At 44.2% G+C, this 24810-nt stretch overlaps 1 protein-coding gene across 1 annotated transcript in view; it reads left to right on the forward strand.

Moving 5' to 3' along the window:
* Positions 1-23328, forward strand: part of LOC124607285 (protein slit-like) — a 48720-nt gene extending 25392 nt beyond the window's left edge. Inside the window, exons 2-3 of the mRNA XM_047139566.1 lie at positions 1861-2354; positions 22288-23328. Of these exons, the coding sequence (XP_046995522.1) occupies positions 1861-2354; positions 22288-22891 (1098 nt within the window). The 3' untranslated portion in view covers positions 22892-23328. The remainder of the gene's footprint in view (positions 1-1860; positions 2355-22287) is intronic.
* Positions 23329-24810: the final 1482 nt, after the last annotated feature.

The raw sequence follows: 24810 nt of genomic DNA on the forward strand, positions 1-24810 counted from the left end.
ACTGTTGAACAGATCGCCTCCAGAGTTGGCATTTCTGTGGGTTCTGTGCACACAATCCTGCATGACGACCTGAAAATGCGAAAAGTGTCATCCAGGTGGGTGCCACGAATGCTGACGGACGACCACATGGCTGCCCGTACGGCATGTTGCCAAGCAATGTTGACGCGCAATGACAGCGTGAATGGGACTTTCTTTTCATCGGTTGTGACAATGGATGAGACGTGGATGCCATTTTTCAATCCAGAAACAAAGAGCCAGTCAGCTCAATGGAAGCACGCAGATTTACCGCCACCAAAAAATTTCGGGTAACCGCCAGTGCTGAAAAAATGATGGTGTCCATGTTCTGGGACAGCGAGGGTGTAATACTTACCCATTGCGTTCCAAAGGGCACTACGGTAACAGGTGCATCCTACGAAAATGTTTTGAGGAACAAACTCCTTCCTGCACTGCAACAAAAATGTCCGGGAAGGGCTGCGCGTGTGCTGTTTCACCAAGACAACGCACCCGCACATCGAGCTAACGTTACGCAACAGTTTCTTCGTGATAACAACTTTGAAGTGATTCCTCATGCTCCCTACTCATCTGACCTGGCTCCTAGTGACTTTTCGCTTTTTCCAACAATGAAAGACACTCTCCATGGCCGCACATTCACCAGCCATGCTGCTATTGTCTCAGCGATTTTCCAGTGGTCAAAACAGACTCCTAAAGAAGCGTTCGCCGATGCCATGGAATCATGGCGTCATCGTTGTGAAAAATGTGTACGTCTGCAGGGCGATTACGTCGAGAAGTAACGCCAGTTTCATCGATTTCGGGTGAGTAGTTAATTAGAAAAAAAAATTGGAGGCCGTAGAACTTGAATGCACCTCGTACAATAGCGGCGCGGTTTGTTTATTCAAATGTCAACTTCACTTTGCAATTTCTCAAACTGTAATTGAAGTATTACAATGCACCCAAAACCATTCTTTTTGTAATTTTTCATGTTATTGATTGCGTGATAAATAAAATGGGCTGTCTATTTTTGAAAAAAGAATTTGAGCTGAAAATATTATTTACTTACATTTTAAAATGTCTCAAAGTATTTTCCTTCATGAGCCCCTGCCTTACATTCACACCCGTCAGAGTCGTTTATCAATATCTGTTGTTTTCCAGAGATATTTGCGTTGAAACGTTTGCATGGACCATTCTATATGATTAAAATCGTAGACAGCTGTGCAATGTTACCCGCCAGGGTAGCCGAGCGCGCTAACGCCCTGCTTCCTAGACTCGGGTAGGCGCGCCGGCCCCGGATCGAATCCGCCCGGCGGGTTAACGACGAGGGCCGGTGTGCCGTCAGCCTGGATGTGGTTTTTAGGTGGTTTTCCACATCCCGCTAGGTGAATACTGGGCTGGTTCCCACGTTCCGTCTCAGTCACATGCGACGCAGACATTTGAAACACATCGGCACTATTTCACGATTTACACTAGCTGCAGACAGTTGTGGTACACTGGTTCCATCCCGGAGGGTACAGGGTGGTGGTGGGAAGGGCATACGGCCATCCCTAACACTAACACTGCCAAATCCGTTGTAAGCACGCCGACCCTGCGATAGCTGCGGGACTGTGGCGTAAGCGAAAGAAAGAAAGGAAGAAAGACAGCTGTGCAATGTTACAAGTTGCAAAGATGGCGAATTACATTCTGGGGAGGGACAGGAGTCAGAGACAATCGAACTGGGACGCTTCCCCTCCCCTACAACCGAACCCTAGATTAGCTCTTGATGTTGCAACAATACCGCCGTTGGACATTTGGCCCTCCAAGAAACCGCATTTCAGCGAGGGTCAGCAAGCAGGCAGGCCACCATCTTTTTATGTGTTCTCTTTGCAGGCGTGTCGGTGGTTCGCGGCGCTAGTGACGCTGTGTGCAGTGTCGCCTCTGAACGGCGCGGCCGTCGGCAGCACCTGCGCGGGCAACGTGACGGACTGCCGGTGGCGCGGCGGCGGCGCGGAGCAGCAGCAGCGGCCGGGCGCGTGCGCGCTGAACGGCACGCAGGCGGACTGCCAGCTGCGCGGCCTCAGCTCCGTGCCGGCCGACCTACCCCCGGGCACGCGCGTGCTGCACCTGGACGCCAACGAGCTGGGCGCGCTGCGCGGCGGCTCGCTGGCGCACCTGCCGCGGCTGCGCGCGCTGCACGCCAAGCTGTGCCGCCTGCGCGCGCTGCCGCCCGGCCTGTTCGCCGGCCTGCCGCACCTCGGACACGTCGACCTCGCCTTCAACCTCATCAGCCACGTCGAGCCGGATACGTTCAGCGGCAATCCCCGCCTGCAGACTGTCAGTTTCGCTTTCAATAACCTGGCCAACATCACGTCGGAGACTTTCCGGTAAGCGTCACCCTAGTTACACTAATGAGCCAAAACATTATGACCACTACCCACCGCGAGGTCGAATGCCATCTGGTGGTGTTGCGGTTACGTGATACAGGAAGCATAAACATATAAGTGGAGCAAAGGCGAAGGGGGAAAACATTCAGCGACGATATGGGTCATAAAGAGGGAAACCCACTGACGTACCAGTATGCGGCTTTGACAAACGGCAGATTGTTATAGCTTGACGCTGGGAACAAGCCTCTCGAAATGGCGAACTTAATCGGTCACTCGCGTGCCACTGTGCTGAGGATAATTATATGGAAAGTGGTTGTTGGACAATAGAAGTACCATCCTCCACACCTACAAATCCTTGATCCATCCCATCCTCTGCTATGTCTGTCCCTATTGGATATCCGACCCCCCTCCCACCCCCCCCCCCCAAATTCTATAAATCCGTCTAGATCCTCGAGCGCCATGCACTCCTCCTCACCTTCCGCATACACCTCCCGTCCCCCACGCAGATCCTCAATGACCTGATTCCAATCTCCCATCTGCTCCTTTTCCGAGTCCTCTACACTTCCTGCAGACTTGATCCCACTTATCCCCTGGTTGCTCCTCTGTTCTCCATCCCCACCCGTTGCCACGCCTTCACCATTGCATCCCACCCAACCTTCACCTCTACACCCTTCATCTCCTTTCCCAAAATGGCTTCTGTCAACTACCCCTCCTGGATGATGCCCTCTCTCCATCCATTTATCCCTCCTATCAACTTTGATCCTCATCTCCCTGTCTCTACCTCTGTCCTTCTACTCATACTGGGCTCCCCCTCCCCCCACCCTTCCATAGTGTTTTTCTCCATCTACCCTCTCTTTGCCTCCATTGTCTCCCCCCCCCCAAGTTCTTTTGCTTCCCCACTCCTTCTCTTGTCCTCCCTGCCCCACTTTCTATGTGTCCTCTCCCTCCATTGCCTTCCCCCATTAATCCTTTTTGATCTCTTCCCTCACTTTTTTCCCCTCATCTGCTTAGGTCCTTCCCCTCCCCCATTTTGCCTTAGGCTGTGTTGTGTCATCTTTCTATCTACTCTATAGTTCAGTGTTTACGTGAGCATTCAGTGTTGTACATACCCTATTTTAACTGTTGCGAACAGAAACCAGACTGTCGCCGAGTTAATTCTGCCTGTCTACTTACTGTGTATCTTCATTAGCATCGTCAACCCCGTGTTTTTATATTTCCACAACTTTCCGCCATTTTTACAGTTTTTAAAAGATCACCGTTTTATCACCTGTTTTTATTCTTTGTTGTCTGCTCATTATGTTTCTTAACTCTTCTGTAGGCTGTAGAGTGGTATATTAAGCTGTTGCCAGCTTCTCCCCCCCCCCCCCACCCCAGGAGGGATCGAAATTCAATAAAGTAAAAAAAAAAGAGGCAATGGAACTACAAGTAAGCGACAATGTGTCGATGTCCATGCACTGCGGGCTTGCCTACTCTGTAAAGCACGATAGGTGGTCACTTAGGGTAAATTTGATGACGAACTGAAATTCTGGTAAAGGCACAAGTGTTTCAGAGCACATTGTTGAGCGGACATTGTCAAACTTCGTGCTCCACATCAGACAACCTCTTCAGGTTCCTCCCATGTTGTCAGTTACGACAGCAGTGGACAAGGGGTGGTCCTAAGTTGTCAGCAGATCAATGGAAATGTGTTGCCTGGTTGGAAGTGTTGTGTACCACTTAGTACACAGTGGTAAGGAGACGGGCACTACAGAGTGGTGCAGCAACTGTCATCGTAGAAAAGCTGGACAGGAGCAGAAATGAACAGCGAGCAAGTTAACACAAAAAACAGATTTACTTACCTTGTATATCTCCAAGCAAGTAAAGACTCGTTAGAAATATTGAAGCGAGAAATGAAGTCCAGCTCTCAGTGTCAACGAGGAGGAGGGTTCCTACACTATAGCAAGATGCGGGAGACACGACTAGGTGGCATTTACATAGCATCACCTAGTTTTTTTTTTTTTTTTGGTCATCAGTCTACTACTGGTTTGATGCGGCCCGCCACGAATTCCTTTCCTGTGCTAACCTCTTCATCTCAGAGTAGCACTTGCAACCTACCTCCTCAATTATTTGCTTGACGTATTCCAATCTCTGTCTTCCTCTACAGTTTTTGCCCTCTACAGCTCCCTCTAGTACCATGGAAGTCATTCCCTCATGTCTTAGCAGATGTCCTATCATCTTGTCCCTTCTCCTTATCAGTGTTTTCCACATATTCCTTTCCTCTCCGATTCTGCGCAGAACCTCCTCATTACTTACCTTATCAGTCCACCTAATTTTCAACATTCGTCTATAGCACCACATCTCAAATGCTTCGATTCTCACAGTCCATGTTTCACTACCATACAATGCTGTACTCCAGACGTACATCCTCAGAAATTTCTTCCTCAAATTAAGGCCGGTATTTGATATTAGTAGACTTCTCTTGGCCAGAAATGCCTTTTTTTGCCATAGCGAGTCTGCTTTTGATGTCCTCCTTGCTCCGTCCGTCATTGGTTATTTTACTGCTTAGGTAGCAGAATTCCTTAACTTCATTGACTTCGTGATCATCAATCCTGATGTTAAGTTTCTCGCTGTTCTCATTTCTACTACGTATCATTACCTTCGTCTTTCTCCGATTTACTCTCAAACCATACTGTGTACCCATTAGACTGTTCATTCCGTTCAGCAGATCATTTAATTCTTCTTCACTTTCATTCAGGATAGCAATGTCATCAGCGAATCGTATCATTGATATCCTTTCACCTTGTATTTTAATTCCACTCCTGAACCTTTCTTTTATTTCCATCATTGCTTCCTCGATGTACAGATTGAAGAGTAGGGGCGAAAGGCTACAGCCTTGTCTGACACCCTTCTTAATACGAGCACTTCGTTCTTGATCGTCCACTCTTATTATTCCCTCTTGGTTGTTGTACATATTGTATATGACCCGTCTCTCCCTATAGCTTACCCCTACTTTTTTCAGAATCTCGAACAGCTTGCACCATTTTATATTGTCGAACGCTTTTTCCAGGTCGACAAATCCTATGAAAGTGTCTTGATTTTTCTTTAGCCTTGCTTCCATTATTAGCCGTAACGTCAGAATTGCCTCTCTCGTCCCTTTACTTTTCCTAAAGCCAAACTGATCGTCACCTAGCGCATTCTCAATTTTATTTTCCATTCTTCTGTATATTATTCTTGCAAGCAGCTTCGATGCATGAGCTTTTAAGCTGACTGTGCGATAATTCTCGCAGTTGTCAGCTCTTGCCGTCTTCGGAATTGTGTGAATGATGCTTTTCCGAAAGTCAGATGGTATATCGCCAGACTCATATATTCTACACACCAACGTGAATAGTCGTTTTGTTGCCACTTCCCCCAATGATTTTAGAAATTCTGATGGAATGTTATCTATCCCTTCTGCCTTATTTGACCGTAAGTCCTCCAAAGCTCTTTTAAATTCCGATTCTAATACTGGATCCCCTATCTCTTCTAAATCGACTCCTGTTTCTTCTTCTATCACATCAGACAAATCTTCACCCTCATAGAGGCTTTCAATGTATTCTTTCCACCTATCAGCTCTCCCCTCTGCATTTAACAGTGGAATTCCCGTTGCACTCTTAATGTGATCACCGTTGCTTTTAACGTCAACAAAGGTTGTTTTGACTTTCCTGTATGCTGAGTCTCTTTCCTTCCGACAATCGTATCTTTTTCGATGTCTTCACATTTTTCCTGCAGCCATTTTGTCTTAGCTTCCTTGCACTTCCTATTTATTTCATTCCTCAGCGACTTGTATTTCTGTATTCCTGATTTTCACGGAACATTTTTGTACTTCCTCCTTTCATCAATCAACTGAAGTATTTCTTCTGTTACCCATGGTTTCTTCGCACCTACCTTCTTTGTACCTATGTTTTCCTTCCCAACTTCTGTGATGGCCCTTTTTAGAGATGTCCATTCCTCTTCAACTGTACTGCCTACTGCGCTATTCCTTATTGCTGTATCTATAGCATTAGAGAACTTCAAACGCATCTCGTCATTCCTTAGTACTTCCGTATCCCACTTCTTTGCGTATTGATTCTTCCTGGCTAATGTCTTGAACTTCAGCCTACTCTTCATCACTATTATATTGTGATCTGAGTCTATATCTGCTCCTGGGTACGCCTTACAATCCAGTATCTGATTTCGGAATCTCTGTCTGACCATGATGTAATTTAATTGAAATCTTCCCGTGTCTCCCGGCCTTTTCCAAGTATACCCCCTCCTCTTGTGATTCTTGAACAGGGTATTCGCTATTACTAGCTGAAACTTGTTACAGAACTCAATTAGTCTTTCTCCTCTTTCATTCCTTGTCCCAAGCCCATATTCTCCTGTAACCTTTTCTTCTACTCCTTCCCCTACAACTGCATTCCAGTCGCCCATGACTATTAGATTTTCGTCCCCCTTTACATACTGCATTACCCTTTCAATATCCTCATACACTTTCTCTATCTGTTCATCTTCAGCTTGCGACGTCGGCATGTATACCTGAACTATCGTTGTCGGTGTTGGTCTGCTGTCGATTCTGATTAGAACAACCCGGTCACTGAACTGTTCACAGGCCACTTGCCTGGAGCTTGGGTTAGTCTCAATATTCTGCAGAACCTCGTCCTCCAAATCTGGTGTACGCACAGCCCGCCACCAACCTACATTTTCGTCTGTCTGAAAGGACTCATGATCTCGCGAACGTCCAAAAAGGTCTTGAAATACTGCGTGACCTGGTTGGTGTCTGTGAGGGTACTTGTTTCGGTATAGCTGTGCTGCTTCTCGACCGCTTTCGTCTACTTGGCCGTACACAAACTCCATCTCGGCTTGTTCCCGACGTGAATACCGCATCATCCTGCTGCTTGCAGTACGCTGCTTCAATCACTCAGCCTGCAACACACATGGAACACACGGCACGTGGTCAGAGGTACCTTTATTCGTCAGCGCCATCTATAGGTTAAGTAAGCTAACTGAAAGATTCCTGTTGTTGGCTAATGTATATACTGGATGATTTCGTGATGATGTTACAAACTTTCAGAGTGCTGGGGAATAGTGAATGTATCAACGGACCCTGGTTCGGAAACGACCGAGTCTTAAGTTGTAAACGAAAATCGTTTACAAACCGGTGGAATACTTGTACCACTGCTGTTGTTCCTATAATTGTAGCGTAGGCAACATTCAGGGGTGGTAGTACGGATCAAAACAAGAAAAGATCTCCAGTAAATATGAGCTCTAAAATGCATACCTTAAGAACCATGCGTACTTGTTCAGTAGCAGAGACATGTTTCACAACCCATATTTACTAGATATTTTTTCCCTGTTTTGGCCTATGCTACCTCCTCCAACTATATGGAAACCAAAGAGTTTGCAGTAGAAGAGATGTGTTTCAGAGTGCGGAAAATGAACAAGTGCTCGTGGCTCTTAAGATATGCATACCTTAAGAGCTTCACAAGGCATTTTTTTTCTACCACCTCTGAAAGTTGCCTACCGTAAAATCTTAGCAACAGCGGCATCGTACATACATACCACTGCCAGAGGTATTAGAACGATTTTCGCTTACAACCAACAAAAGGACGATGCTCTACGAGTCGGGGTGTGGAAAGTCAGAAGCCTGAACGTGGTACGGAAGCTAGAAAATGTTAAAAGGGAAACGCTAAGGCTCAATCTAGATGTAGTGGGGGTCATTGAAGTGATATGGAAGGAAGACAAGGATTACTGGTCAGATGAGTATAGGATAATCTCAACAGCATCAGAAAATGGTATAAAGGGAGTAGGATTCCTTATAAATAGGAAGGTAAAGCAAAGAGTGTGTTTCTGTAAAAAATTCAGTGACAGGGGTAACAGGGTTGTTTCCATCAGAATCGACAACGAACCAACACCGACGACGATAGTTCAGTTATGTAGGCCACGTCGCAAGCTGAAGATGAAAAGGTAGAGAAAGTATATGAGGATATTGAACAAATTCGGTTCTAGTGGCAGGAGTAGAAGAAAGGGTTATGGGAGAATTTGGGCTTGGTACTAGGAATGAGAGAGGCGAAATACTAACTGAGTTCTGTAGTAAAATTCAACTACTAATAGTGAATACTCAGTTCAAGGATCACAAGAGGAGGAGGTATACTTGGAAAAGGTCAGGAGGTACGGGAAGATTTCAGTTAGATTACTTCATGGCCAGAAATCAGATATTGGATTGTAAGGCATATCCAGGAGTAGTAGTGATGAAGAGTAGGCTGAAATTGTAGAGATTAGTTAAGAAGAATCAGTATGCAAAGATGTGGGATACGGAAGTACTAAAGAATGAAGAGACACGCTTGAAGTTCTCTAAGGCTTTAGATACTGCAATAAGAAATAGCTTATTAGATAGTACAGTTGAAGAGAAATGGACATCTCTAAAAAGGGTAATGACAAAATTGGAAAGGAAAACATAGGTCAAAGAAGGGAACTGCAAAGGAACCATGGGTAACAGAAGAAATACTTCAGCTGATCGATGAAAGAAGGAAGTACAAAAACGTTTACGAAAATTCAGGAATAATAAATATAAGTCGGCGAGGAATGAAATAAATAGGAAGCGAAGGGAAGCTAAGATAAAATGGCTGCATGTAACATTTGAAGAAACTGAAAAAGAAATGATTGTTGGAAGGACTGACTCAGCATATAGGAAATCAAGGCATCCTTTGGTGAAATTAAACGATTGATTTATTGATTGAGGGGAATTAAGGGATTAATGGCGAGGTCATCAGTCCTGCGATTCAAAAGTTATGTACGTAAGATAGAGGCGACCGCTAAAAGTGGGCGGATCCAGTCAGAGAGGTCAAACTAAAGTGAGGAAGCTAAAAACACACAAGGTAGAAGGCATACAGAGGGTATGGAAAATCTAAAAACAGGAAAAACAGGCATAAAAGAGCGGTCGTTCTAAGGGAGAGTGACTATGGGCCCCAGACCCAGAAAACGCGAAGAGAGGCCCCAACCACAACCATCCTGCCCCTGCACCAGGAGTAAAGCAAAACCTTATAGCTGAAAATGAAACCCACTTCCATCTAGGAAACTGAGGATCAGTTCAACAGTTCGTCAATCGTCTGCTAATATTAAAGACAATAAATCTGAAAGGCTATCTTAGTATATGGGATACCGTCAGTGTGGCTCCACAACCACATTATGGGGGTGGCTCGTTACGCATGAGCAAACAATGGGTGAGCCTAGTATAACCGATGCATAGACGGCGATAGACAGTGGATTCCTTCCGAGAGGGGCAACAGGAAGAGCGCCAAACTGTGTAACACACCCGGGGGTACAAATGGTGGGGGTCCCTTAACTGGTATAGGTGCTTGCTGCTTCTTGACCGTGCGCCCTGTCCACACCACGCACCTGATAATCCTGCAGTGGTAGTACAGTTCTGCTCCACACTGCTGCTGGCTTGCCTGAAATTATGTATGTAATATGCAAGCAAGTTAGTGGAGCCACTCAACGTCAAAGCACAACACTGTCCTATGTCTGGTATGAACTTTTATATTCTGAAACGATATGAAAATCACAGGTTGCACTGTTTACACACTAACAAGGAGAGGCCGCCAATTGTGAAATTCAGATTCGATTCATACTGCGCATAATAAAAGCTCATGGCCAGAGGTGTAATGTGGCAAAGCACCAAGATGCACTTCTCAGCCGTTGTCGAGAAAATCGACAGTTAAAAGAAACCGTTGCCGTGAAATACTCTCTACGATGAGTAATATTCTACAGCGTGGTGGTGCAGCGGTAAGAGCTCGGGTTCGTAATCCGAAGGTTGCCGGATCGAATCTCGCGCCATGCAACCTTTTTTTTTAGTATTTGTTTTTTGTAATTCATATATATATATATATATATATATATATATATATATATATATATATATATATATATATATAATTCCCGGCATCAGTTGCAACAATTATGCGTATAATAAGTTGTTGAAAGTCGTTTGTCGTGGAAAAACTGGCGACTTCGAACATCATTAAGTTTTCCGCAAACAAAGTTGTATTTCACAAATGTTATTAATTGTCTTCATAATGTTAACCACGTATAGTTAACAGAAGACGTAGAAACGAATACGTATAGCGTAAGTCAAACGTTCGAATTAGAATAGAGACCCCACGAACACAAACTTGCTGTGGCAGGTATGAAATATAAACTCCGTTACTCGCTCGTTACACTTGAAGGACAGATGTTGAATGGGCCGAAACGAGCCGCCCCATAACAGCGTAGTTGCCTGCTAACTTCGAAAGAAGGTAGATGCGGCCCCTAGCGCAACTTATAACATCGTCGAAAATCAGTGCGGACGGGACAGCTTTGGTACACCCTGTTAAACAAACGGAAAAATGGAGGCGGTACAATTGGAGAGCGATCCGCCTTCACCAACATGCATAAGCAATTCATTAATAGTTTATATATATATATATTTGAATTGCAAAAAACTAATAATAAAAAAATATTGCATGGCGCGAGATTCGATCCGGCGACCTTCGGATTACGAACCCCAGCGCTTACCGCTGCGCTGTAGAAAACCATTAATCGTACAGAGTATTTCACCGCAACGGTTTCTTTTAACTGTCGATTTTCTCGACAACGGCTGAGAAGTGCATCTTGGTGCTTTGCCACATTACACCTCTGGCCATGAGCTTTTATTATGCGCAGTATGAATCGAATCTGAATTTCACAATTGGCGGCCTCCCCTTGTAAGTCAGAAGTGTTTAAGCCAACTTCTAGATAATTATCTGTTCATAATATCACTTGTACGAGCGTACGCGTAACCGAACACGGCACGATTGTTGATGATGCGGAAGCCGAATGACCGAACGAAAGTTCTTACGCTTGCCACGGGTACACAGATTTCGTTTGGTACCAGTCCTCTTTGACACTAGTAATGATACAACACTGCTCATGAAGTTAAATTACAGTTCACACTTCACAATTGTACGAGCGTGCGCGTAACCGTCGCGGCGCGATGATGCGGAAACGCGATGATCGAACGCACGTTCTCACGCTCGCTACAAGACACTGGCACTTGATTGCACCTTTTTATGGTAACAATTTTTACTGATTCACATTAGTTTATTCGGAGAGACCAAACACGATGCGGATGATTGATGGCGTGCGACACGCAACAAGAGGATACACAAATACGCTATCGGTGGCATTGCTCATTTTTAATTACTTCTTGACGCACTTTCCTCTGAATTACTTCCATATTTAATCACCTTACTGTAATAGCGCTTGTAGTAACACTTGAACTTCCATAATAACAATGCCTCTCACATGCAGACCTACCCCCAACAAAACAGTTCTATGTCCCGTCTCGACCCTGCAGACGCTGCTGCCCGCAAAGATACTCCGCAACCAATCCAGCCATATGACAGTACGCTTGCAACTGTAGTAGTCTCCTTTATTGTGCAAAGTTTATTACTGAGAGCAGTAGCGCACCAGATTTCATTCTACTTCTGGGCAAAGAGGGATTTCATGAATATATGCATATCTGCGCCAGGAATCATGAAAGAGGATGCTGAGTAAGTATCTGCCTCTCTAGCCAAACGGTCAGCTAGTATATTCCCTGTGATGCCCACATGATTTGGAACCCAGGGAAAGACAGTAGAGCAGACGGCACGGCCAAGGACAGAAAGAAGATCATGGATAGCGAAGACCAAAGGGTAAAGAAAGCAGCATCGGTCTATAGCCTGCAAGCTGCTAATTGAGTCGGTACATTTTAAAACTCTGTGGAGGGAGGCCTTAGAAACAAAATGGAGGGCCCTATTAATGGCTAGCAGCTCTGCTTGAATACTCTATATGATCCTCGCAGTAAACGGTGTTTCGTGTCAGCAGGAGGCGTAAAAGTGTATCCCACTTTATCTATCGTTATAGAACCATCAGTGTAGAGGACGGAAGCTCCCTGAGACTCTTCGCGGATGAAATGCACAAGACGACGGAATATCATAGGAACGACAGAAACCTTAGGACCCTGGAGTAGATCGGTCATAATATATGGTCCAGGCGACATCCAAGGGGGTGTGTGGGAGGAAACACATTGGACACTTTTCCAGTGAGTGGAGATGAAGATTTTGACAGAGGGAAGCGACACACATTCCAACTGGAAATCTTACCCGAGCGTGGGTATGAGGAGGGAGATATCCATCGTTTGTAAATAGGACAGGGTGCAAGGGTTGGTCAGGGAGCCGGTCAATGGCGATTGCGTAAGAAACCAGGCGTTGTCTCCGTCGTATTTGTAGAGGGGGAATCCCTGCCTCTGCGAGGAGGCTGTTGACAGGACGAATGCGAAAGGCACCAATAGCCAGGCACACCCCATAATGATGAAGAGTGTCAAGTAGTTTCAGAGTGGAAGGAGCCGTTGAACCATAAACCTGAAAACCATAATCGAGTCAGGACAAAGTCAAAGCATGGTGTGCACCCCAAGGTGTGTTTGCCAGGACATGGAGAGCATTAAGATTCCGCATACAGACACTCTTCAGGTGGCGAACATAGGGCAGCACGTCAGGTTCTCATCAAAAATAAGGCCCAAGAAACGGGGCTGTGCTACACCATCTAGGTGCTGGTTGCCCAAATAAAGTTATGGATATGGGTGTACTCTGGGTCAACTACAAAAATGCATAATCCGCGTTTTGGAGGGAGAAAAACAGTAAGCCCTGGGAAAGGGCTCATGCAGAGGCCCATCAGATGGCGCCTTGGAGCTGGCGGTCAGCAGATGCTACCGATTGGGAGCTGCCCACACGGAAAAAGCGTCGATATACAATGACGGGGTAATCATAGGAATTCTGGACTACTCATACAATTGTTTAACTGCAGTCGCACATGGAATCAGGAATAAGGGAACTTCAAAATGGTATCACAAGAGTAAAAATTAAATACAAACTCCTTACTGGTACCATCTTCCTTCCAGAGGTTTTAGTATAGTACTGTCAGCGTAAGAATTTAGAGCGGCAGACAAGATGGCGCAACAAGCGTGACGCGTAAGTGACACATTTCGTTAGTCTACTTGTAACAAACGAACTGACCGTCACGTTTCAACAGTATTTAGAAGGCAATACATAGAACCTTGTCATCTTATTCACTTTTTTCTAAGTACTAAATAACGCCTTAACAAATATATTTTCCTCTTTCGTATTTAGACAAATGGTAGTCTTTCTTTCGTCCTGGTATTGTAAGATATTAATAATCTTTCACTTTCAGATATCTGGCCTCTTTTGTGAAACAACAGTCGTAGGAAAAATATCCAAGTCATCATGTAATCTTTGCAACGTGTCACAAACGAAAAGAAAGAAAGAAAAACTAAGAAGACACGAAAGCTCAAATTCCTGTACTATAATACGAATGAGCTCAGCGAGAAAAGGTAAACTTCGATGTTAGTAGATGGCGCCACTGTCCGACCAGCAATGCCAACATTAAAACATTTCTGAGAAACCTTGACGCTGACGACAAATTCTGTCGCATTCCGTTCTATTCCTTTGATGGCCTGTATAAATGCCACCATCCTTCCTGTTCCATTCCATCGATTGTGAACTGATCTTAAAATATAAATAAAAGACCCAACGTAATCAGCCACGAAACTTGAAGTTTTCATTGAGAACATGTTTGCGAGACTTTGATATCAGGTATAAGCACAGAGTATAGCTCAGGGGTGTTGCTCCTGGGAAAACCGACCATGTTCCAATATTACTCTGCTCTCGGGAAAATCAACGATGTCGAAATGTCTATGTCGCTGACTTTGCTAGGAGCGATGTACCTGAGTTAAATACCATTTTGAACTGTATATATTTTCCAAACTGAGAGCTAACTCAATATTTGTTTAATGCAGACACCTTATGCATAAAAACATATTGATGTGTCCAACTTCTGAGTTTGTTGCTTTTGTGTAGTTTCTAAACATAAAAATTCTAACAATTCTTGTATCGCTTCTGGGCTAAATTAATAACACTTGGACGAAATCAGTGAAGGCAGGCATTTATGATCATCATGGATGTAACTCAAAATGGGTGTATTTTCCAGATGAAAAACAAGCGTGAAAATATTATAAAACATCTGGCATTTTCAATATTTTTTTTAACATTTGACATAAATAAGACGCCATACAAAGCAACATACCGATAATTTACTACAGTAAGATAAATAACATGAAGTGATTATGTGACAGTCATAAATTCAAGAAACGTCATCATCTCCAATACCACTGTCTGTCTCAATACTAGGGCTCAGAAAGATTTTCATAAAAACTGCAGAAATCCTCTGGTATATATCCCACCATCCACCTGATGTAAGATTCCTGTGGTTTCTTTTTAGTCCGAATGAATGGTCACTAATCGGTTAATAAACTTGTTGACAATTACAAGTTCCTTGGTTTGTGAATCATATTGAATGTCCACATACTTTCTAGGCGAAAATTTAACGTTCTGCCGGGTGACATCGGTCTTTCCCATGGACTTCGCGGTCAAGAAACTTTTCTCGTAATATTATTTCCTCCAATGATCATTACACGAAATGTGCGGGTTCGAATCTTGTCACTTGAAACTTAGCACATTATTGTTTGATTACAGGAATTCTGGAACACACACGCTGAAATATTTCTTGGGCTTCTTGTGTAGCAACCTCTCGGCCATTGGAAAGAAAGGAGTGGTAGCTAACGAGAAGAAATGCTTCATTTTACTAAAGTGCCCACAGTCAGTTCGAGCTAGACAAAATCAATTTATTGTGTCGTGGTTCTAGCCAGAGCAACCATCAGAGCAAATGAAAACATTTTCGTGTACAAGACGACGATTATTATTTGAACAATATATACAAATGTCATTGGCTCATTTCTTTGATTCCCCTCAATCATAGAAAAAGAACGCAGACTTGTGATGCCATCTAATGACTGGTACAGAAACCTCATGAGTCGCTGTCTCATGTTTCTTCATTCATCGCTGTTTGCTATGGGCTTATACCCATATTCCCAGTTGCTCGCTCACTTGTATGTGAATTTTTATTCTTGTCATTTCCAGTTTCAGGTTTCCTAGCTTGCCGCTCCTCAGAACTGTTCGTAAATTCCATGTTGCGGTTTGCTTTCTTCCATTTTTCTTAACATTTATTTCGTTGGAAGCGCAACCTTCTGCAGTCGCCTCGCAGAGATGCGAATGAGAGAGTATTCCGGAATCTTTTACGAAAGTAAGCTTCATATTCGTTGCTCAAGCGAAACGACACTGCTGTTTTTTGGGATATCCTGCAGATATTTAATGTGATGGTTTCCCCTTGCCTTCCACATCCCATGCTGCTGACTCATGACGAGTTTTTCCGCTTTTAGGAGGGATTTCTCGTGCCAAGGGTTAGAACGTACTCTTCGGCCTCTACGTGCTCATCCGCCCTCTGAAGTGGCCATTGGTACTTTGTAGAGTGGGTTTCCTTATCCTGGGAATCATTTGGTTCTTGTGCTCGTCATCAGATATCCAGTGGAATGCTCATAAAAAGCTAAGCGACGCTATTTTCACTATAGCTCGACAAGTCAACCGATATACATAAGAAATGCCACATACTGAGTTACATAAGATTTATTGATGAGGATTTGATTGCTGAACGTGCTGAACTGCCCTCAACGTCAACTGGTTCAAGTGTGTATAATTCTATATCCACCACCTCCGAACAAAATGGGCCGTCCTGGAAAAGTTGTCTTTCTGTTTACACGGAAGGTGCACCAGCAATGAATGGATGATTCCAAGGATTTGTTGCAAGACTGAAACAAGTCCAACACACTGGTTCACATGTCGTGACGTTCTGCCTCTGTATACTCTTTCAACGTACGTCTCCAGAATCACCACCGACCTTTCTTTGGAGGAAGAAGATCAGCTCGCAGAACTTCAGAGAGTCCGAACACTTTACCCGGAATATGGTGAATTACTATTTATCAAGTTTTAGATGTTAGCGAAGAAAGTGTACCTAGTAGCAGAAGTGAAAGCAGTTAATATCTTGTTACATTTTCCCACCACCTATTTGTGTGAGTTGGAATTTTCCGCACCAACCAACATAAAAACCGAGAAACGGAGAGATTTCCCTCAGATGAACCAGAAATGTGTGTGTGTTTTGTCTTCAATTCCACCACGAAATGAACTTTTGTGTAAAAAACGACAGGCTCAAGTTTCTCACTGATAACTCAAATTTGTAAGGCGTAAACTAATAAATAGCCTATAAATAAGTTAAAGTTTTGGGATATTACTATATATTGTTGTTCTTTTTTTCAAAAATAAATATTCAGCGAAACTACTTCAATTACTCCCGTCAGCAATCTCATAAACCCTCAGGAGTACGGTGGCACACCTAGCTAATCTCGTGGCATAGTACTGCATCGCGGCACAGCCCCTGGGAACCACTGGACTACGCCATAGTTGACAAACCCCTGAAAACAGTAACTGTACGTAGCGGCACAAAGTGGAATAACGACATGAAACTAACCATAAAAAATTATTAAAATAACAATACAATTTTTATATAGCAATTCGGAAATCAGACTGGAAAATATAAAATAATTCTAAATTTTTAATAGCTATCAAAATATTTGTATAATTTAAAACGAAGAACGCTGGGTTCATGCTGTAGATTATAGTATGGAAGGGAATTAATTACATGTGCATCAATTAATGATTGCATGCGCCCCACGAGTTTCGTTTTAAATCGTGCAAGTATTTTCATAGCTATTAAAAATTCTCAGTCACAAATCATCAGACCTGCATGCATAGAGTTACGAATCTGTATGGGCTAGGCGAAATTATTTTATAATTTTTAGTCCGATTTTAAAAACCCGGCACATTAAAATTTCTTTTTATTTAAATAATTGGTTTCCGAATGATTTCGTGATGCCTTCAGCTGCCATTCTCTTTATTCCATGTACGATTTTAAATTAAGGCTTTAGGTCATTTTCTAGTATCTAAAACGGAAGGATTATACAGGGTTATTACAAATGATTGAAGCGATTTCACAGCTCTACAATAACTTTATTATTTGAGATATTTTCACAATGCTTTGCACACACATACAAAAACTCAAAAAGTTTTTTTAGGCATTCACAAATGTTCGATATGTGCCCCTTTAGTGATTCGGCAGACATCAAGCCGATAATGAAGTTCCTCCCACACTCGGCGCAGCATGTCCCCATCAATGAGTTCAAAAGCATTGTTGAGCTGACGTTTCTTGGTAGAGGAAGTTTAAACACTGAATCTTTCACATAACCCCACAGAAAGAAATCGAATGGGGTTAAGTCGGGAGAGCGTGGAGTCCATGACACGAATTGCTGATCATGATCTCCACCACGACCGACCCATCGGTTTTCCAATCTCCTGTTTAAGAAATGCCAAACATCATGATGGAAGTGCGATGGAGCACCATCCTGTTGAAAGATGAAGTCGGTGCTGTCGGTCTCCAGTTGTGGCATGAGCCAATTTTCCAGCATGTCCAGATACACGTGTCCTGTAACGTTTTTTTCGCAGAAGAAAAAGGGGCCGTGAGATTGCACAAAACACGTTAACTTTTGGTGAATTGCGAATTTGCTGCACGAATGCGTGAGGATTCTTTACCGCCCAGGCTCGCACATTGTGTCTGTTCACTTCACCATTAAGAAAAAATGTTGCTTCATCACTGAAAACAAGTTTCGCACTGAACGCATCCTCTTCCATGAGCTGTTGCAACCACGCCGAAAATTCAAAGCGTTTGACTTTGTCATTGGGTGTCAGGCTTGTAGCAATTGTAAACGGTAAGGCTTCTGGTTTAGCCTTTTCCGTAAGATTTTCTAAACCGTCGGCTGTGGTACGTTTAGCTCCCTGCTTGCTTTATTCGTCGACTTCCGCGGGCTACGCGTGAAACTTGCGCGCACGCGTTCAACCGTTTCTTCGCTCACTGCAGGCCGACCCGCTGATTTCCCCTTACAGAGGCATCCAGAAGCTTTAAACTGCGCATACCATCGCCGAATGGAGTTAGCAGTTGGTGGATCTTAGTTGAACTTCGTCCTGAAATGTCGTTGCACTGTTATGACTGACTGATGTGAGTGCATTTCAAGCACGGCATACGCTTTCTCGGCTCCTGACGCCCTTTTGTCTCACTGCGCTCTCGAGCGCTCTGGCGGCAGAAACCTGAAGTGCGGCTTCAGCCGAACAAAACTTTATGAGTTTTTCTACGTATCTGTAGTGTGTCGTGACCATATGTCAATGAATGGAGCTACAGTGAATTTATGAAATCGCTTCAATCATTTGTAATAGCCCTGTACATTGACACATACATGGCAATTGTGATTTTGGAACGTCATATCTGTAGATTTCCTAGGCGCACTATAACTTACTTTATGGATGATTTTTTAGTAGTAAATTATGCCATGTATGTCATTGCTCCTGTGACTCCATGTTATGCTCATAAAATAAGTGAGATAAGTGTTATGCTACTTTAGGAGCGCACTACTTAGATCAGTTGTTGCAAAGATCTCATATACACTATGTTTCCGGACACCCCCAAAAACATACGTTTTTCATATTAAGCACGCCACCTACTGCCGTATCAGCGACCTCAGTGGTCATTAGACATCGTGAAAGAGCAGAACGGGGCGCTCCGCGGAACTCACGGACTTCGAACATGGTCAGGTGATTGGGTGTCACTTGTGTCATATGTCTGTACGCGAGATTTCCACACTCCTAAACATCCTTAAGTCCACTATTTCCGATGTGATAGTGAAGAGAAAACGTGAAGGGACACGTACAGCACAAAAGCGTGCAGGCCGACCTCGTCTGTTGACTGACAAGAGACTGCCGACAGTTGAAGAGGGCCGTAATATGCAATAGGCAGACATCTATCCAGACCATCACACAGAAATTCCAAACTGCATCAGGATCCACTGCAAGTACTATGACAGTTAGCTGGGAGGTGAGAAAACTCGAATTTCATGCTCGAGCGGCTGCTCATAAGCCACACGTCACTCCGGTAAATGCCGAACGACGCCTCGCTTGGTGTAAGGAGAGTAAACATTGGACGACTGAACAGTGGAAAAATGTTGTGTGGAGTGACGAATCACGGTACACAATGTGGAGATCCGATGGGTGGGTTTGGGTATGGCGAATGCCCGGTGAACGTCATCTGCCACTTTGTGTAGTGGCAACAGTAAAATTCGGAGGCGGTGTTTTTATGCTGTGGTTGTGTTTTTCATGGAGGGGGTTTGCATCCCTTGTTTCGTGTGGCACTATCACATCACAGGCCTACATTGATGTTTTAAGCACCTTCTTGCTTCGCACTGTTGAAGAGGAGCAGTTCGGGGATGACGATTGCCTCTTTCAACACTATGAAGCACCTGTTCATAATGCACGGCCTGTGGAGGAGTGGTTACACGACAATAACAACCCTGTAATGGACTGGCCTGCACAGAGTCCTGACCTGATTCCTATACAATACCTTTGGGATGTTCGTGTCACACCTCACGGACCGACATCGATACCTCTGCTCAGTGCAGCACTCCGTGAATAACGGGCTGCCATTCCCCAAGAAACCTTCCAGCACCTGATAGAACGTATGCCTGCGAGAGTGGAAGCTGTCATCAAGGCTAAGGGTGGGCCAACATCATACTAAATTCCAGCATTAACGATGGAGGGCGCCACGGACTTGTAAGTAATATTCAGCCATGTGTCCGGATACTTTGGATCACATAGTGTATAAGGTCCATGTTTCAACGTACTTAACACTAGGAAGATTATAATTATTTTACAGAAATGTGTTAATTAACCTCGAAAATTAACTGTCTGAAATTGTACAATCGTACAACAAATAAAGAGAATGGCAGCTGAAGGCACCACGAAATCATTCAAAAAATCCATCGCAGCTGCAGACGATATCGGATTGAAAATTACAGAATTGTCTTCCGGTTTTTTGTCTTGTGTGTGTGAAAATTTTCAGTGGTTTTTAAAAAATTGATGAGATTGTGAAAGAGACATGTGTTAAATGCCGTGTCTTTTCACCTGAAATACACTTGTGCGAATCTTAAAGAAAAAAGAAAATTTCACATTAAATCTCTTTGTCAAGTAACATAGCTCGATGAAACTTGGTTCACACATTGAAAGAACTGTTACAGTATAATACAGAACTGAAACAAATACACAATGAGGCGAACAGAAATGATACTTTTGTTGAGAGTCAATAATCACACTGAAGTCACCGCGCTCTGTGGTGGCCCCCTGGACACTGCAAAAGGCGCATCATGGTTCTTAACAGGCTGTGTGTCCGCCCCCGGTAGCTGAGTGGTCAGCGCGACAATGTGTCAATCCTACGGGCCCGGGTTCGACTCCCGGCTGGGTCGGAGATTTTCTCCGCTCAGGGACTGGGTGTTGTGTTGTCCTATCATCATCATTTCATCGCCTTCGACGCGCAAGTCGCCGAAGTGGCGTCAAATCGAAAGACTTGCACCAGGCGAGCGGTCTACCTGACGGGAAGTCCTCGTCACACGACACTTTTTTTTACGGGATATGTGATCACGACGGACGGCAATTCACGCTCTGCAGTGTGGTCCCATGATGGCCACAAATTTGGCGAGAATTCTTGTGGTAAAGCGTCACATTTCTCCAGCAGTACAGCTGACAACTGCAAGATGATCACTGGTGCACGGGGACGAGCTGCATTACGTCCTCTCAACACACTTCACAAGTGCTCGATGCGGTTAAGTCAGGGGAACGGGCGAGATCAGCCCATTCGCCGAATATCCTCTCGTTCCAAGAGCTCCTCCACCTGTGCCGTTCGATGCGGATGTGCAATGTCATCCATAAAAATAAAGTCAGCGCCGAATGCTTCCCTGAAAAGACGCACGTAAGGAAGGAATACAGCGTCATAATAACGTCCAGATATTTACGCGCCATCAATTATGCTATCTCAAGACACACACATAGTTTCTAACTGTAAAACTTTTGTTGTGTTAAACTTTTAACATAATAGTATACCTCTTGATAAGCAGATCATGGCTAAACTAAAACTCCATGAAGACCAAACGGTACCGACCTGCCGTCATGTCATCCTCAGCTCATATGCATCACTGGATGCGGATATGGAGGGGCATGTGGTCAGCACACCGCTCTCTCCGCCGTATGTCAGTTTCCGAGACCGGAGCCGCTACTTCTCAATCGACAGTATTTTAAATTCTTAGATTCTGCCAGGAATTACGGGAACTATTGAAAGTCAAATATTTCTTGGCCCTGGAAGCCATTATAGGCAACTTGCAAAAGCAACCTGGTTCTGGGATAGTCGTTTAGTAATACAGATGGTACGTAAGGTGGCGCCGTAGCGACCACAGCCGATCAAACAATACGCCTGTCTTCTCGGGCGCTACTCACGTGGAGCTTTTGTGGTTCGGCATAACGTTGAGCAAAATCCTCCTGTATGCATAAATTCCATATTCCCTGGATAGTTGTGGTATGCCGACTAATCAGCAAAGGCGAAGTATAAACAGCGGTCTCGATACACCATAACCTACAATTCTACCACAGCTTCCTGACGCATGCTGGTAATTGTTTCCCCTTTTTACACGAGACATAAATGGAGCTTCTCACAAACTAACGATACTTAAATCGATATCTGAATGAGAAATATGCTGCTTAATCTTTTTTTATATACAGAATGTTTGTGGCGTCACTCCTATCTCATTTGCACAATTGCGTTGAAATGTTAATCATTTGCGTGTGCTAGCATGTAATACAATTTGTACCAAACTGATGCTTGTAGCATGCTATCATCGTGATGCTATGCCGCAATGGCAAGCAGCATATAAAGATTCTCTCTTTTGTGTCACCTTGTATTTGCAGCTCCGTTTTCTTTCCTTTTTTTATTGTTATACAGCGTCATAGGTAACACATACATTATATTTTTTGTTTGTTTTTTATTTTATTTACAGGCATAATTCCTTGCTGAAACATCTTGACTTGAGCTTCAACGAGCTTAATACTCTGCCCGAAGATGCGTTCGTGCACCTTCCTTACCTGGAGCAGCTGCTACTGCCAGGGAATGGCCTGCAAGTTCTTCCCGATCGACTATTTGTCTCCAACACCAGGATCTCCTCCCTGGACGTTTCTCACAACGCGCTAACAACTTTGGGGACAACGACATTCAGAAGACTCAAGCATCTGAAAGTTCTCAAGGCATCGGACAACAAGCTGGTCCAGCTCCAACCCACTTTATTTGAAGCTAACTTTCTACTGTCAGAAATCTTCGTCCACAATAACAAGTTGACTTCGCTGAGTTCTCAGTTGCTGAACGCAACTCAGATCTCTCTGCTGTCACTTAACGACAACCCGTGGCACTGCGACTGCGCGCTCAAGACCTTCCTGGAGGAGGTCCACAGCCGCGGGGCGTCCGTCGTTGCTGCAACAGAGTGCGCCACGCCGCCAGCCATGGCTAAGAGGGATGTCATCCTGCTGTTCCACGACCAGATTGCTTGCAACGTCACTGCCCAGCAGGGAGATACGTCTACACCTGTTATAGTGACTGAGTCTCAGTAAGAGTTAAGCATTACCTCATTGTACAGTTACTATTTCATATTGCACTTATATTTATTATCAAGCTAGTGAAATGTGTTAACAGTGACTTGCACAATATTACAAGGTACTGAATGATATGTGCGGAGTTCATTTGCAAATGATCGTATGTAATACTCTGAACTATAATAATGAATTTATTTTTGTACAGTAGCCAATTGTCTGGTTGTCATTACTCGCGAGATGTAATTTGTATGTTCAAATACTAATCCCATGTTCTGTCAAGTACGAAACTTTCTGAGATATATCTATTACAGTTTACAACATTAAGAAGCTTTGTAAGAAGTTTTGTCATTCAAGTTTTTTCCAACAGGCAAATGATCTAGAACCTGTGAGGAAACTTTACGAGGTATAGTGAAACGTCCCCTTAGAAAAATTATACGTGACTGTGCTTAAACTGACACACAGTATTTTTTAGCGCAACGCAATCTGACTTTCAATAACCCCTACAAAAGAATTCCCCTGACTAACATTAACCTATACCTTTCACAAATCACTTACCTTACAAAAATCTTCGTTACTCGAACTGCTGCAATACAGCGAGCGCCACTACTGCCAGCTAAATAAAAGTCTCAAACTACGGAAGGCACTAACTACTGACAGGCATAGTTAGCAAATGAAAGATTTTAATAGAGAACAAACAATGTATTTACCTTAATAGTCATAATATATATAGCAGTTCATGACATCCATTCTTACAAATGTACTGTTTCTGATGGACACACCTCCAGATTATCCATTCTCAAAAACCCTCTATCTCACTTCCCCACATCCACCACTGCTGGCGGCTCACCTCCAACTGCGCAACGCTACGCGCTGTTAACATCCAGCTGCCCAACACTACAATAGCCAACAACAATGCAAACCAGCCACAGACTGCACACAGCACAGCCAGTGATTTTCATACAGAGCGCTACGAGGCGTTACCAATAAAAAAACCTAAACAGCCTACTTACAATAGTCATCAAGTTTTAATTATTACCTGGAAAAAATCGAACTGGGAACACGAAGCTTGGTGTTGGTATTAAACCTTCTTGACATATTCACTCTTCAACGCGACGAAACCCGCCTCCTTAGACGAGGTGGCTAACGCCGCTTGTGTCGTCGTGCTCGAATGGGAGGTAAGCTGGTTCGAATCCTGTTGGTGGACTTCATTTTCATAAGCGGAGGAGACATGGTGGCAAGCGCCTGATCACTGAACTTTGCGTCAGTACCCTGGGTTAAATTGCAAACTTCTCCGCAATGAGCTGTGTTTCATGAAATGAGGACGTGTGACCACTGATGCCATTCGTTGATACTGATGATGGTGATGGTATTTGGTTTGTGGGGCGCTCAACTGCGCAATTATCAACGCCCGTACAAATTCTCAATCCTTACGCAGTCCACACTTGCCACTTTCACGAATGATGAGGAAATGATACGGAAGACACAAACACCCAGTCCCCGAGCGTAGATAATCCCCAACCCGGCTGGGAATCGACCCGGGACCCCGTGATCCAGAGGCAGCAACGCTAGCCACTGGACCACGAGCTGCGGACTCGCGCTGTTCGGGAGGAATAGCTACGTGCTGGCACCCGATTTCACCCTCTCCCTTTTCTCGTCATCGCTGTACACCACAAACGGAACACCACACAATATGCATACCCATTAAACTCACCTACACTCTACAAAAACACATACGAGGTTGAGTCAAATGAAAACCTTAAATTTGTAATAACAAATCGAAATTTCGCGCCGTTATCCTGTAAGTTGGTAAGCGTGCTACAAACAGCGTGCAGAATGCCCTGTAGGTGGCAGCATAGTGCAGATGCACACATACCGTCGCAGTATCAGTATAAAGATGGCCGCCACACTTGCGACTTGCACCAGGGAAGAACAGCGTT

The sequence above is a fragment of the Schistocerca americana genome, chromosome 3, assembly GCF_021461395.2.
Source record: "Schistocerca americana isolate TAMUIC-IGC-003095 chromosome 3, iqSchAmer2.1, whole genome shotgun sequence".
Lineage (NCBI taxonomy): Eukaryota > Metazoa > Arthropoda > Insecta > Orthoptera > Acrididae > Schistocerca > Schistocerca americana.